The sequence below is a fragment of the Malurus melanocephalus genome, unplaced genomic scaffold (assembly GCF_030028575.1).
Source record: "Malurus melanocephalus ecotype Western Australia unplaced genomic scaffold, MMel_1.1 scaffold_128, whole genome shotgun sequence".
In the NCBI taxonomy this organism is placed as follows: Eukaryota; Metazoa; Chordata; class Aves; order Passeriformes; family Maluridae; genus Malurus; species Malurus melanocephalus.
In genome coordinates, this window is record NW_026623360.1 from 344,214 (window position 1) to 360,116 (window position 15,903).

The 15,903-nt window shown below is 43.1% G+C and overlaps 1 protein-coding gene across 3 annotated transcripts; it reads right to left on the reverse strand.

The window, feature by feature from the left end:
• Positions 1-3,755: 3,755 nt before the first annotated feature.
• Positions 3,756-14,943, reverse strand: FGFR1OP2 (FGFR1 oncogene partner 2). 3 transcript variants are annotated; one of them, XM_057370508.1, is made up of 6 exons: positions 14,832-14,943; positions 11,766-11,902; positions 10,532-10,649; positions 9,520-9,674; positions 6,449-6,562; positions 3,756-6,133 (listed from the first exon to the last, which is right to left on the reverse strand). In XM_057370508.1, exons 1-6 carry the CDS (start codon positions 14,833-14,835, stop codon positions 5,996-5,998), a joined length of 666 nt encoding a protein of 221 aa, XP_057226491.1. In that variant the 5' UTR covers positions 14,836-14,943; the 3' UTR covers positions 3,756-5,995. The 3 variants fall into 3 exon arrangements, with proteins under 3 accessions (XP_057226491.1, XP_057226492.1, XP_057226494.1); XM_057370509.1 differs by lacking the exon at positions 14,832-14,943 and adding an exon at positions 14,746-14,766; XM_057370511.1 differs by having other exon boundaries at positions 3,757-6,133; positions 9,520-9,662.
• Positions 14,944-15,903: the final 960 nt, after the last annotated feature.

Here is a 15,903-nt window from a genome sequence, read left to right on the forward strand (position 1 = left end):
ACTGAACCCTTCTGATGTTTGAGAGACAAATCTGATCGTTTTTTGGAGCTGGAACATCTGCCTCAAACAGTAAAGCAAAGCTGAAATCCTGCAGTTTGGGTCTTGTTTCCCTGTGCTATTGTGTGGCACAAGGGGTTAAACAAGGAGCTCTCTCCTGGGTCTCTGCCCATCCTCCCTGCACTGATCTTAAGCATATCTCTGCCATGTGCGATAGCAAGCAGCGAATACTTCTGTGGTATAGAAATGCTCTTAAACATGTTTACCTTGATGGGTTTTTATAACTGCTGTCATTAACATTGTGCAAGAAACAAGTTTAACTCTAATTTTCTATATATTTTATAATAAAGATGTCTTTTCAAAGAACATTGGAACTAAAGGGGTCTCTTTGAATTCAATAATGCTTTYACAGTTTAGCCTCTGCCTTTGATCTTGTATGGAGAGTTTGCTTTTAAAAATTTTCTTCTTGCCAGGGGCTGAGGTGGGGGAGCTTGGCTGGCATTGCAGTGACACCCAGAGGCTGTGAGTGTGGCTTGTTCTCTCTGCAGCCTCTGAGGGAAGTGTGTGGTCCAAAGACTTTTTTTTTTGAAAGCCATGTCAGAGGAGGCTCTAGAGAACAAAGGAATGATAGTCATCCCTTTCTTGCCTGAAAACTGATCTGCAAGATCACATAGGAATCCTGYAGCAGAAGCAGGCTTTGAACTCTTTTTCTGAGATTGTTGGAGATTTGTTTCTTTTGAATTCTGCCACAAGATGGTTCAGGAATTTTCTTCCATAATCTCTAAGGCACAGTAAGTAACAGAGGTGATGATCAGGATGCACCAACTGATCCACTGCAGTGTTGAAGGGGCTTTTCAAGGCTTTTTTTGTGTACTGAGACAGTTGCCCAGGAAAACTGGATCCTACCCTGCAGTGCCTTGGTTCTGATTGGATACCAAAACTGAGGGTAAAGCAATGTTTAGTGTAAAGCTGCTTGAGGACCAAATCCCTGTTATTACTTAGCACAGACATCAGGAACTCTTCAGGAGAGTGTTTTTATTCTTAATTAGAGGCTAARGATAAGTGTGTTGTAGTGGTAGAATTGTGGATGCTCCCATCAGGGTGTGCCATGAAACTCAGCCAGCAACAGTGACCCTGTGGGATGTTGGGGTTTGCAGGTTTGGCTCTTTGAGTGCTGTGTGTGCAGAGGGAAGAACAGGAGCTTCCATTGCTGCTCTGGTGTCTCCTATGTCCAAGGTGAGRTCTGTTTGAGGTCTCTTTAAGGTCCCTTCCAGCACAAACCTTTCTATGATTCTGCAATTCCCTTCTGTCCTTGCCTAGAGCTGTCCTTGATCTGGAAAGGCTTCTGAAAAAGAAGCGCCTCCTGAGAGAGCAGTAGGCTTCATCTCAAAATGTGCATTTTTCACTGAGCCTTGGAGCTTTTCACCTCTCTGCATTGACCCATCAGCWGCTGTAGGTCTGCAGTGATCTTGGCAGTGTTCTTTGGGGTGAGCTTTAGTAGAATTTAGGTTCCTGGTTGGTTTATCCAGTGAAGAGTCAGCATAAGAAACAYTGAGCTTTTGGTATGCAAGGTGAGAATTATGTTAGGTCACTGTGTGCTGACTCAGGAGCTGGGATGGATTAATGTTTTCAGATTTGAATTTTGACAAACTCCATCTGGTTATTTCRTCCCCTCCAACATACTGGATTAGTCGGCTCTGGTGTCTGCATTTTCTCTAGAAACAACAGCTCCAATAACCCATCTGTGCGTTCAACAGATGCTTATTGTTTGTAGTATTTATTCTATTGCTCCCAGACCCTGTCTGCTCTAGCCCACAGCTCCAGGCAGCCAGCTGACTTCTGGTGACAGACTTTGTGCTTCCTTGCACACTGGGAGGAGTCAACTTCAAAGCAGAGCAATAAATTAACTCATTTTGGGGGCGAGAGAGCGTGGCAGGAGAAGAGGGTTGTGTAAAACTTCCCTGTCTGGTTCAGAACTGGGTGCTTCACAACTGCCTTCAGAACTGGTACCTCATCAGAAAAAGCACCAGTTCCAATTTTTTCCGTGTTGTCTAGTAAAACAACAGATTATCTAATGTACCCAAAATGAGCTAGGTTCAATTTTTTTATCCTGAATGCTGAGGGAGGGGGAAACGCCATACACAAGAAGCCAAGAAGCACAGGGTATCATAGGAGACAGCTGCTGTTTGCTTAGCCAGGARTGTAATGAGTTGCAGATGAGGAGTCATTAAAAAATTTGTTTACAGTGTTCCTGAACGTAGTATTGGAAAATGGAAAGTGCTGATCCCCCTTTCTGGGATTCATTCTGGTGTGCTGTATTGTTTGAGCTACCAAGAACTGACTTGTCAAAAACAGCTCTGATGCTGCTCACTGCTCTAAGAGCCAGCCTCAGGTGTATGGATAGGGGCATTTCTGGTGCTGAGAACACTGCAGGATAATAATTGTCTGTCATRCTTCAGAAAAGTAAACCTTCACCTTGGGACTGCAGCTGGAGTTCTGTGCGTTTCCCCYGTGCCACTGTTCCCTGGCTCCTGCCTGAGGAGTGCCAGCATGAACTTCTTCCAAGACTGCAATGATGAAGTGTTTCCCTGCTTGCTGGGCAGYTGGTTAAGGTAGATGTCAGGTGAGTCTTTTTCTGAAGGTGGAAAACAATGATCTCAGATACAAAGGCTGTGCTGGCTCACAATGTCCCGGGAAGGAAGGTGGTTGCAGGCAGCAGGAATTAGTCCTCTCATACAGTCTCTGAAGCAGTCTGTTCTACTTTGCAGCACACTTTAATTGTGGGAGGTCAGTGGTTTTATTTCAATGTGCCTGCACTGTCCCCAGTGTGAATGCACCTGCATCACAAATAAGAGAGGCGGGATGGGGCCTGCCCCCACTGCTGGCCCGTGTGGAAGGGATCAAACAGCCGGGCCTGGGCACGGTCTCCAGCACAGCTCAAGTGCTCCCGAGGGTCACGTCGGCAAAGAACCCTSTGCTCACAGCGGGGGGCAGCTGCTTCTGCCTCCAGAACAGCATTGCTGGAGCCAGGCCAGAGGAGGGAGACCAAGAGCATCAGAGGGATGGAGCAGCTCTACTGGGAGGAAAGGGGGAATGGCTTTACACTRACAGAGAGGAGGTATGGATTAGGTATTAGGAAGAAATTGCTCTCTATGACGGTGGTGAGGCCCTGGCACAGGTTGCCCAGAGAAGATGTGGCTGCCCCTGAATCCCTGGAAGTGTCCAAGGCCAGGCTGGATGGGGCTCTGAGCAACCTGGGATAGTGGARGGTGTCCCTGCCCATGGCAGGGGTTGCASTGGATGAGCTTTAAGGTCTCATCTATCCTCTCTCCTCGTGCTGTGAGTAGCACCACTGTGCTCTCTTGGCCACAGTTACCATTGGTCACACCCCACTCAGACTTCTGCCTCTGTAAAAAGAATGAGTGCAAGTTTTATACCCAAATAGTAGACTTGGAAATTCCTCTTTTAACCAGAAAAAGTGCTGAAGAAACTTCCTAAACCAATGTAAATTTAGTTTGGTTATTTACACAGATTCCAGTTCTTGCATGCAAACTGTGCCCTTAGTTCTGTATTTTAATATAATCTTCTAATCCAATGTGCTTGTTAAAAAGTTAAGGCTATTTAAAGCTTTTAGTTGTACAAACCAGCCCAATTTAGTTTCAGCCTGCCCTCAGCTGAGCAGCTGCCACATATGACAGTTTTGGTTGCCTTTWTTTATCTTGTGTTACCAACAAGGCTCAGTTCAGATCCAGTACCTTGCTTTAACTGTGGAGACATCCATGTTTTCAGTCAACTTTATTGATAAAATATGTTTACTGTACAGTACACAATTCTAGCCATAAATCCTTTTCAAGCCATCTGCATTACAAAAATAACAGGTATGCAATGAAAAATAGTCACCCCACACACTGTGAAGGCTCTTTAAAATCCTAATGTGTTCAGGACAAGGGAATGAAAGGGGAGGCTATCAAATGTCGAAACTAGGAGTAGATAAATTAAGTCACATTTTTTTTTTAGTTTACAAAAATAAACACTAATCAAGCATTATTTTGTAATAGAGCAACCTCAAAGTACTGCCACATACCAACAACCCTCTTCTGTATTCAAAAGATAAACCAGAAGTCAGCCATGAAGCTGAATTCAGCATCAAATGGATAGTAATGCCTCTTGACACCAGTGCATGGTGATTCCAGAAACAAGAACTTCAACAACTGAACCCAAAACTCCTTGTAAGTTTAAAACAACAGAACATTCAAGTGAAAAAAAGCTGTTGCTTCTGGTAAGTCAGCATCTTGCAMGCCACAGCAGAAATGCAAAATCTAAATTAGAGAAGCACTGGTGAGACTTTACAGATAGTAAAAGCAGACAGGAATATTTTGTGCTTGAGCTAAAATGTTCCCTCTTGGCTGTTTCAAAACTTTGGAAATGGCCATCACTTCTTTTCCATGCATGTGAATGTCCTCAGCCTATTTTTAAGCCTAGAGAGAAGCCAAGATGATCTGCAAAGAGAAGCAGCAGTTTCTCCATTTCTAAACCAGACAGTGAGAATGTGGAGACCTGATTTACCTCTCCTTTCAGCACATGTACTAGTTCACTGAAAACAAGAATTTGCTTCCTGCTAACAGTCTCTTCTAATTTTTCTCCTCTTAAAAGCACCACAGGAAGGAGTAGTAACAGAGACCAGAACAAAGTTACTGAGCTGCTCCTAAGTCAATTCAGTGACACTGAAAGCTCCCCCCTTAGGCCTGTGGAACATTCACCTTGAGCCAGGGAAGCTGTGCTGAGCCACAAAAAGCTGCATTGAAGCTGGCATGCTTGGAAGTGTTGGATGCTTAGTTCCTTCTGTTGTTGTCACTGAAAATCAAACTTGGCTAAGTGGGGGTTGATTTCAGGATAGCTCAGCTCATGTTGCTTGATGGGTTATTGAACAGCCAGAATGTTAAACTGTGGGTGGCAGGTGTAGTTCCACAGTTTTCTGTAGCTGACAGCTTAACTCTCTTTAAAACCTTCTTGATGACTAGTTAGTACTGAAGAAAGGAAAATTAAGACTAYTAATTGCAGGCTGCCAACTCTGTCATGAAGCTGTCCCCTCCTTCCTCCACCCCGTTTTCTGCTGCCACAGTTTGAATGCTTTCCAGTTGCCAATTCCCAGTCAGGAAGTTTGGGCAAGCAACTGGAGAACAAAGACATGAGACTCCTGTGGCTTCTTACTGATAGAGAACTGAGCTGGATTTCCTCTCCTAAAGGTAAAAGCTGAGGCAGAATTGCATTGGCACCTGTGGTCCTGAGAACAACAAGGTGGGAAATAGCTCTTTCCATATTCTCACAATACAATTCAGTGCACATATTTTAAAGAATCTCCTTCAATTTAAAAAAAAAAAAAAAACAAAAAAAAACACCACCCAAACTATTGATTCACAGCATTCCTTATGTTTAAAAATTGGGCTTATATTTGAAAGCAATACCCCAAGGCTAAATGACAGAGATCCTCAAGTTTTAGGCTGCATGTGTGCCCCTCCCATCAAAGAGGTTTGTTGCAAAATGAAAATTCATTAAAACCAAAACAAAAGGAAAAAATGCTAAGTAGACCATGCACAAAGCTTACTTGTAAGTTACTATTTTCTAGGCAGAGATCAGACTTTGAAATCTTACCTTTATTATCTAAGAGTTGCACTGAAACTTTGTATGAGCAATAATTTATATAAATTACTTGAAATCTCACCTTTTAACTGTAAAATGAGTTCATATAAAAAGAACCTGCAATTCAGCAAGTGCATTAATCCATTTCCTGCTGAGGTTAGATCTATGGCAATCAATCTGTCACAGAGGGTATTGCAGCATACCAGCTGAATTTATGTTTACACAGTGTAAAAGCCACTGAGCTGGAGTTGGATGCATTCTCTTGCTGGTGCCCTATTCAGTAACAAGTGCTTGACCAGTGCCCCCTGATGCTCCATTGGTTAATTGTGCAACTGAAGCTTGCCGATTCCCAGAGTCCTTAGCTTTTCCTCAGGCTCAGATCACTGCTTGTCACTAATCCTGACAGGGACGTGCTCTCTGATGCATCCTCTTTCTTGAGGTTCAGAAATGATTCTCTGGTGATTTGAAGAATTTCTCTCAAGCCTTTGTTTTCTTGCTAGAACCAGAGAAAGAAAAAGGCACTAATAGGACTCCAGAAAGAAATCAAGGTAACTGTTAAAACCTCCCCTTTACTTTCAAACGAATGCAATGAAATCAGTGCTGTGACATCTTCTACAAGTGAGAACATCAGGTTTCTGATCCTCCTGGATAGGCTTTAAGTATCCCTTCCTTGAGATTAAGCTGCAGTGGTGCTTCCCCTGCTCCAGCAAGGCAAGGGTAACTCAACAGCAGTGAGTGACTGGGACAGTTAGTCCATAAAGACCTGTCTTTACTCCCTTTCCTTTCTGTGCCCCTGCAGCTTTCTCCTCACCTCGAGCTGGGTGATGCGCTCCTGCTCTTTGCAGCCGTGCCTTTCATCCACCTCAATGGCTTTTCTCATTACTGCTGCCATCTCTGTAATTTGGTCCGCGTGCACTTGCAGCTCCTAAGACAGAAATATTTAGTAATGTATTAGGATTGTATTTCCTGAATTATTAAAAAAGGCAAAGCATTAAACATGTTTTAACACAAACCTCAATTTTGGAAAATTGTCTTTGCAGTGGGGACAGCCACAGCAGTCCTGTTCATTTAAACAGATCTGGTTTCCCCCGAGTGATCCCTTTCACTGGAATCTGAACAAGATTAACKGACTGTATCATCCCCAGCATCCAAATGACTAACAAATTGGTTTTGTGCTTGAGACCAAGCCTTCCTGTGCATCAGGAACTGATGTGTGTTATTTTGGATATGCAAAACCACTCAACTCCTCTGAGAACAGCAGGAAAAGCCACATTCTTTCCAGATATTTGAAACTTGATCTCCAGTACCAGCCCATGGACAGGTATTTCTCTCTAAAAAATACCAGGAATAGTGGTCATTCTTACTATGTCATATATTACAAAATTCAAACCCATCTTTCACTCTTTATTTTAGATACTTTTGCTGGAATCCACCTTCAAGTCCAGCTTATCTGGGCTCTGGACTTTGGAGGTTCAGGAAGAAGAGTCATTGCTGCCTTTCCCTGCACTGCTACATGAAGAGCCTTTGCCCTTCTGGTAATCATTGCTGCTCTGTTAAGCCATGGTATTTCCAGAAGCTTTCATTTTTCAACTTGTCTTTTATTCTAATTCTGCTGTGATGCTGCTCTAGTTGTGCATGCGCTGGCCTTTGGACAAAATCCACAATATTTATTAGCTAATATCAGCAAAAGCAGGACAGGAGGCCTGAAGTGAAGGACAAAGCCAAATCCCACCTTCACATGATGAGTTTGATGGGAGGCCCACACAGCTGGCAGATGATCCAGCTTGCCTTTAAATTACCACGAAGAACTGTCTTACTTGGAATCATAAACTTATCAAAACAAATACYCTTTGCTAAAATGAACATCAGCCCTTTCCTCTGTGCCATTCCAACTGTCCAAGCTATTGTTTAGTTATTTGTAATTTAGCTGTTGTTAAATGCCCACTCTAAATGTGAGGAGGTRGGGAAGAACTTGCTCTAAATCTTTATTTTCTTCTCAGTTTCCACTGCAGGTGATTACATAAAACATGTTTTTTTCAAATAACCCCTAAATTTAGCATGACAGGAAGCTGTGGTCAGGCAAGGATGTAACTTGAGAAGGACTGGGTAGGAGCTGAGGGATATACTGCTGTCCTCYCTGCTTCCTGTTTTTTCAGCTCCTCAGGGCTCTGGATCAATGCAACTTTGGGCCTGTTCCAAGGTCACTGGTGTTAAATCAGATCCTCACACAAAACTGGAAGGCACAYACGGAAAACTCAGATGAGGTAAAACCAAAGAATGCCATGAAAGTGAAAGCCTCAGTGTCTCTCTCATTTTTTTTGTACACATTGGGTTTTTTTTTCCAAAGAGATAAAAAGGGGCCGCACCCATTTCAAGGCCTTGTTTCAGCTAAGCAAATTCAAACACTATGTTTAGATTAGGGTGACTACACCTAACACTTTTTTCTTTTGCATACAACACTACCAGAATTAATTGGTTTTTTGTTTAAAGGAGGTGCTTGTTGATCTGCAACAATCAACGATATTGTAATAACTTGTAAATAGGAACTAAAATAACAGATGGCACTTGGGAAAACAGACACTACTTGCAAAAGGGAGCTTAATTCCATTAAATAATGGAGTTTTTACTTAAAAAGAGAGAAGAGTTTCAAAAGTGCTTCAAGATTGTTCAGTCTTCCTGACTGTGAAGGCTGTGCTAAAGAAAAAATAGTGAAATTCCAGAAATCCTAAGGGTCAGGGTAAGGGTCATAAATCCTTTTCATCAGGCATTCAGGTAGGACCAGGTTAAATGAAAATGCTGAAGCCTAAATCTCCTGTTCCAATTATGATGWGAGATATTTTTTCTTTTCTTTCTTTTTCCTCGAGGTTTTCCTCTGTGGAAGTGCTCCTAAATGAATGATCACATTCCATTTCAGCATGGATATAGTTCTACCCTCTTGTGTTGGTTCTCCTGAAGCTGTAGGAGATATACCATAATCTGAGGTAACTTCTTTGTAAATGATCCCAAACTGTCATTTTTGAAGATTTTATGTTAAAGATATAGCTCTAATCCAATAATTTCTTCATACCAATGGCACTAATTACACACATAGGATGTTGTAAGCAGGCAAGAAAGAATCAAATTCTTAAATTTTGTTTTCCTGGTTAGCAAACCCTAACTTTGCAAACTTGAGTTAGCTTTGCAAACTTAAGTTAGCTGAGATCAGTGATTATTAACACATAAAACTTACGTTTGTCTACATAGCTGCATTGATCTAATGTTTGTTACATTTTCAATGAAATGTAATACTTTGCTAAAAATCTCCTGTTTAAATRTGTTAATGACCTAGAATAATGAATTCTCTTAACATTTAAAAGTCCTTTTGACTGTTGAATAACTGAACCTACACTCCTGTTTCCTGCTTCACCCAGTTATTCAACAGTCACAGGGACTTTCAAGTTTTTTAATTTATTTACAATACATAGGGGGAAAAAAAAGAATATTCCATTTAAAAAGCTTGTTCCTCCTACTCTCCCTAAACACAGGTTTGCTAATTGTTTGTTGAGGTCACAAGCAAAAGTTAAAGCCATTTTAAAAGGAATATTACTAAGCTCTGGCAGTACAACAGGGCAGTTGCCTTAAAGATTGAAGTGAAACAAAAGTAAGTKGAGGAAATACGGTAATGAAATGCTACCTGTTGGAAATTTAAATAAATGAGAAGCCAGTAAGGTTCAACTGATAGTTTCCTGTTTGTATTGCATGGAGTGGATTATAAAAATTAGGACTCATTAGYAGTACAGTGATAGAAAAATTGAGACAAAGTAAGCTTTGAATTGATCCACTATGAACTAATTTAGGTCTTAACTAAAAAACAAAGAAAAAAAGCCTCAATGAAATTATTACCTTGGAATGTTGCTCTTTTAACTTCATTATTATACTTGGATCATCCTTTTTACTCGCCATAAGCAACCTAAACATCTGTTCTCTGTACTTGCTCATGATGAGTTCCAGAGCAGACTGGTGCTCTTCGAGAGATGTGCGCAGTTCTGCCAACAGAACTTAAAATTCAGTTAAGAATTTAACACAGAAGAACCAAGACAAAATGCACAAGTATTGCAGTTTGAGAAAACTAAAATAACCCCATCGCTGAGTGTCCTCTCCCCCTGAACCAGGAAATCTACACAGGCTCTGCAAATGGCTTAGATGGTGATCAGCCTGGGACAATTCCTGGTCAGTAACAAATAGTCCTCTGTTGGTGYGACTTTGTGTCCAATCCCTCTGGCTGACAAAAGCCATTTGCAGTGTGGCTCAGCAGCTTTACTCCAGCCATTAMAAGCCACATGGTACAAAAGATTCTGCAGGTTTACCAAGAGTTGAAATGTGCTTCTGTTCAAAATTTACTGAGTCAAGGGATAAAGAAGCCCTGAGACAAGGCAAGACTCATCTGAGTAGAGATCACTGAATCCTTTGCTGAATGTAACTGTTAGAACACCTAAAGCTCTCCAGGAAGAGCAGTGCATTCCTGGTCTACTGAATTCCAGAAGGAATTATACTACTATACTTACACCGTAGCTTGTTCAGACTACTCCTAGTAATTTCAGTACTGGGAAAACAGTTCTCCAAACATCTCCCTATATTGCAGAATTAAGTTCTATTTATCTCCTCACTTGTGCTGGGCATKAGGTAAGGATTGAAAAAAGTAATTTTTCCCAAATCTCTTTTTTTTTTTAATCAGTCCCAGAGGTTTGACTTTAGGACTCTTGAATTGTATTATAATCAGTTCAACTGACAATTCRAAATTAGAAGAAAAAATGTCTTCTGCAGCAATGTTTTGAAAAAAGATCAGTGGTAAAAGTCTCACTATTTCCAGTGATGCTGGCTGGAGCTTTAAAAGTATAAACTATTCAAATTTTACCTTTGTTTTCCTGTTGCAATTCCCTAATTTGTCTGTTTTCTTGCTGGATACCCATCACTAGTGTAGAGCGAGGGCGATGTCTTGCTACTTCATTGAGCTCTTGGATTTCTTCCTGGTACTGGTTATTAAAAAAACAAATCAACAGGGCAGAACATATTTGAYTAACCAAAGGCAGGCACAAAGCACCAGTTCCACTGCCAGTCAGAGTCTGTAACCASGAAGACAGTGCTTGCTTTAAATAATAATACCAAACACAAACCTGAAGGTATTGCAGACATCCTGTCCTTTAGAGACACAAAAGCATCACCTTTGTTTTTAAACAAGTTTCATACATTAAATGTGTGTAGTGGCTGTTATTTAACCTTCAGTTAACGCAGGTCAAGTTCACCATCAGGCAATTTAAAACTCATAGAGATGTGGTAAAGACAAACCATGAGGTATTAACCTCTCGATATTTAGTGCGGCTTCCCAAAACCTTAAACCACAAGGCTGTGTGGCTACAAGTCACACAGACCCGAGTCAGTGGATCCTGACTCCCAACAGATGGTAAATGCAATACTCTTGATCTGAAGCCATGAAGCCTCTGCATGACTAGTTTTACAGGGCTGAATTGCATGCAGAGTTTTATTATTTTATAAGCCTAATTACATATCTTGGGTTCATTAGAGTGACAGGATGAACTCCCATAYGAAAAGTCAGAAAACATCTTTACGTTTTCTCAGTTCTCAAGTGAAAGTCACACTCACTCTAACAACATGCCTTGGAACAGCATATCAGAATAGAAATGAACACAAAAAAAGCTGAAGAGGCTATTTGGAAACAAAAGGAAACACTGCAAAGACAAAGTATTCTGTACAGAAGAAAAAACTATAGAGCCTCTGTATGATTAAAGGGGTATRTTGAAATTAATGAAAATGTATAGTAATGCACTGTAGAGCAAAATATGAGACACCACAAAATGGTTTGTAGCTTATTTTTACCAAGCTTATTTTTACCAGTCCTTGAAATAAATGCTTGTTTTCAATATTAAAGCTAGARTAACTGCAAAAACTTTTTCACAGGCTCAAACTACATAAACTACCTATTTTTTGATGAGAGCCACACCTCTAATAAAAACACCAAGTATGCCACTAAAGGATTAACCGAACACCACGCTCGCTCTGAGCTGCACAGAAGCACACAAAGGATGTGAAGTGCTGTGCTTTCCTGAAGCAAGCAGAACGGGAAAGCAGACCTGTTTCATGGCTTCCACTCGCTTGTTGAGCGCCGTGGTCTGTTCGATGAGCGCCTCAGCCGCACTGTCGTGTTCCCTCAGCCGCTCCACCAGCGCCTTCGCATCTGCCAGCGCCTTCTCGATTGTGCAGCTCATTTCTGAACATGACAAAGGCAGCGTTTGCATCACAGCCCCTCTGCTACACAGACAACTATCTAGGGGATAGATCAGCCAAAGGCAGGGTACTGAACACAGGAAATCGGGGCAGGGCATGTGCTTCTGTTAGAGCAATACAGAAAATAGAAGAATATTACATGAACTCATTCATCTTTCAATGCTATATATATKTTTAAGGAGCTCTCCCAACAGACATCCTTCATAATAAGTGAGGTATAAATYCAGCACAAAAGAGAATGCTGAAGGATTACAGTGGCCTGGAAGATTCTRATGAATTAAATCAGCAGAGAAGGAGCAGCTCAAACTGACAGAGTAGAGAAAATTGCTCAGGGAAAATTTAGACGCCAAAAGGCTTGTGTTCTGTGCATGTCTATAAATGAACACAAACATCACTGCATGGAAAGGAACTGTGACATTTTCAACAGCATGGAGAAAGACACTAACTCAGCTAAGGAAAAGAACCAACTGCATCCTYAAAATTCCAGCCTTCTAACTGCAGCAGTTGTTAACAGGAATTATGTATTGCCAGTACTGCCAAACTTGCAAAATGCTTGTGCGTGTTGCCAAAAATACTGGTCTTTACACTACATTTTTCATATTCATGCTTGGTAGATTAGGTTTCAAGACAAAGATTTCCAGCCTAGGATCTTATTTTCTTCTAAGAAAYCTTGCACTTGCTCTACTGAAAAGGTAATCTACTCAAASTCCTTCAACAGCCCCAGCAATCAARCAGCAGGGATGGAGRTTTGTGAGATGTATGGRTCTTGTTGATATTAGGCTTAATATTTGGTTTAGGAAATATTCTAAGTTTCAGACAGAATCAACTAAATCAATTTCTTAGCTAGGCCATTTGCTAAAATAAAGGTTTTTATAACACTGAAGTTTGTGGAGTCTTTCCTGAGCCACAGGAAAAAAAATAAACACTTCAAGTTGATTTTCTAACTTTCTCAGGGACCTTTACAAATCATAGCCCAGGAGCCTTAAGCCAAGCTTAAGGAAATCCTCAAATTTACCTCAACTGACCTTTTGCYCCTGTCCCAGGTAAGTAGTAGAAGGAAGGATACTTCAAACACTAGACATTTAACCTGTGTTTTCTGGGATTCATGTGTTATCAAAATCACCACACTGTAGCACATGGAGGTTTTCTATTTGTCAGACAGCATTTTCATTTAACTTTCCATGTTATGTATTTGAGGTATCAAGGTCTTCAGCAAACTGCTGTGCTATCATGGATGGTTAATTTATTCACTCTGACTTGACAGTTTGAGCTCTTTCAAATATGACATGGAAAGGAATCAGGCTGCATTGTTTTTATGGATCTGCTTTCCTTGCTCCTCCCTGCAGTCAGATTTCCTACAGAAGTATCCCAGACAAAAGATGACCTTCCACACTAACTAGCTGAACTGCTGCAGAAATTGATTTAGTGAGATCCATGTTTAAGAAGAATCTGAGGAGCAGACTTTAACTCAACCCACAATCCAGGAATTCTCTGGCCAGCATAAACAAAAGCCTCTGAGGCCTCTCCATGAGCTGGGAATACATTTGGCATTCAGACTACAACGCACTTAACACCTCTGGTAATTTGTCTGCATTCACATAAATTTTTAAACAGTATATGTTTAATACATGCACTTTCTTGTTTTTGCCTYAGCCCAACCACACCAGAGGAAAAGAAGTTTGTTTGTGGCAAAGCCACTGGTGTTCCTTTTCGCTAGGAAGGAGTTGGGGAAGACATGTGGAAAGCAGCCCCATAAATTCTGCWGTGACTGTCCCCTCTTAGGCCAGCTCCAGTTTTCACACAGCATTTGTTCCTCAAAAAGCAGAATCATTGTTTGTATCAYGGTAATTCACAGTGGCCCCAAAAATTCTAGCTATGATACCTTTTGGGCAAGATGCTGGTCCTAATCCTTGAAACTTAAAATGGTCTCTGGCTGCCTGTGAAAAACAAAACCTTTGCCTGATCCTGAAACGGAGCTAAACCTATGAGTTAGCCCAGACAATTTAGRATGAAAAAACCCCAATTAATCAAACAGAATTGATTTAAGCAAATTCTTATCAAGTATTTTTTTTTTTTTATGAGCATGACTACAGGAATTGAAGTGAATAATTCCTGAACCCTGCCCTACCAGAGATGCCCAGTTGCACAGATGCTTGTTAGTGCAATCTTGTCAACAGGTAGGAGAGCAACAACTCAACCCAGCAACACTCCCACTACAYAGTCACTGCCGTCACTTCCTGCTATTTACTAATGGCTTTCATTATCAAATTAAAACCCAAAAARCAACATCMAATAATAAAAATCTMTATGCAACCACTGCCTTCMTCCAACTTTCTGCCCCTTCTTTCTTTTTTATCCTTACTGGAAGCCACCTTTTCCCACAGCTCGTGGGTTTGTTTACAACAGAGACCAGTCTGGCAGCGCTGAGCCAGAACGCTGGAAGGAATTCCAAGGAATTTAGGCTGGTGCCAAGGTCCCGGCGTGACAAGAGCATCCCGGGGGCGTCACCGCCGCACTCCCGGTGTGACAGGAGCATCCCGGGGATGTCACCGCCGCATTCCCGGTGTGACAGATCCCGGGGTGTCCCCTCCACACTCCCGCTGCGACAGGGGCACCCCGGGGGCGTCACCCCCGGGAGCGTCGCTTCCTGCCCCCAAAASGCGGTACAATCGCGACGCTGAGGCGCGACATTGGCACCTGTCCCGACACCGCCGCGACCCGACACATGTGAGGGGTCCCTGGCCCGCCCCGGCCCGCGAGTTGAGGCGGGGCAAGGGGCGTCCTCCTCCTTCACGCCCCTTRGGGCACCCCGGCCCTGGTGCGTACCAACGCGACTCCGCCGCGCTCCCGATCGCCTGGCGACGGCCACAGCGGCGCCCTCCCCATATCCCCAAACCGCTCACGGCACTCACTCATGCCCGGGACTCCGGCCGCGCCGGGGRTGAGCCCGGACCGGCCGCGACCGATGTCAAATGGCGGCGTGAGGGGCGGGCGCCGTGTCCCTTCTCCGCCAGGGGGCGCCTTGGGGCGGGGGCGGCACCCGGCTTCGCTCCGCTCTCGCGAGAGGATGCCCCTCCGCGGCCAGCRGCCCCAGATCTCGCGAGAGGACACCACGCCCGGGCGTAGATCTGAGTCTTGCAGATCTGAGCAGGGCTCTGAGCCTGACCTCGGGATTTGTGTTAAATTGTTCATCAGCAGCTCTAGCAGGACACGTAGGATTAAGCAATTGCATTGTGAGTAGGTTTAGATTGGCTTTTAGGAAGAAGTTCTTCCCTGTGAGGGTGGGGAGGCCCTGGCACAGGTTGCCCAGAGAAGCTGTGGCTGCYCCATYCCTGGCAGTGYCCAAGGCCAGGCTGGATGRGGCTCTGAGCAACCTGGSATAGTGGAAGGTGTYCCTGCYCATGGCAGGGGATGGAACTGGATGGGSTTTAAGGTCCCTTCCAAGCCAAGGCATTGTGGGATTCTATAATCGTAAACTTGTGTAATCCTGTAAGAAAAACGGAAGACCGTCAGAAAATGAACGGGCATTGTGGCCGACAGCTATCAGAAGTGAAGTTAGAAGGAATGAGGAGTAACTGGGTAAAAGTTAATTCCGGCAGTGGGCGACCGCGRCCACCGACTYCCTACTAAAAACACYYCAGACTCAAATGGAGAGAASTCCACGTGCACACTCAKGAGCGGAAGCCAGAGATACACTCARTAAACAGGGTTGAGTACTCATTAATAGACAAATTACTACTTGCAACCCATGTACSCTGATGCTTGTTAAAGTGCATAAAYAGTGTGAAGTTTCGATGACCGGGGAGCCTTCTATGTGCACGTTAGAACCCAGAATTCCTTCTTAAACCGAAATAAAACACGGATCTCCCGCCCCTAGGTGTGTGCGCTGCGTCCGCAGATCTCGTGAGAACACGGCACCCCCGCAGGTCCGCCCACAGGCTGTCCCCGAGTTCTCGCGAGATCGCGGCCAGCGGGCTCCTCCCC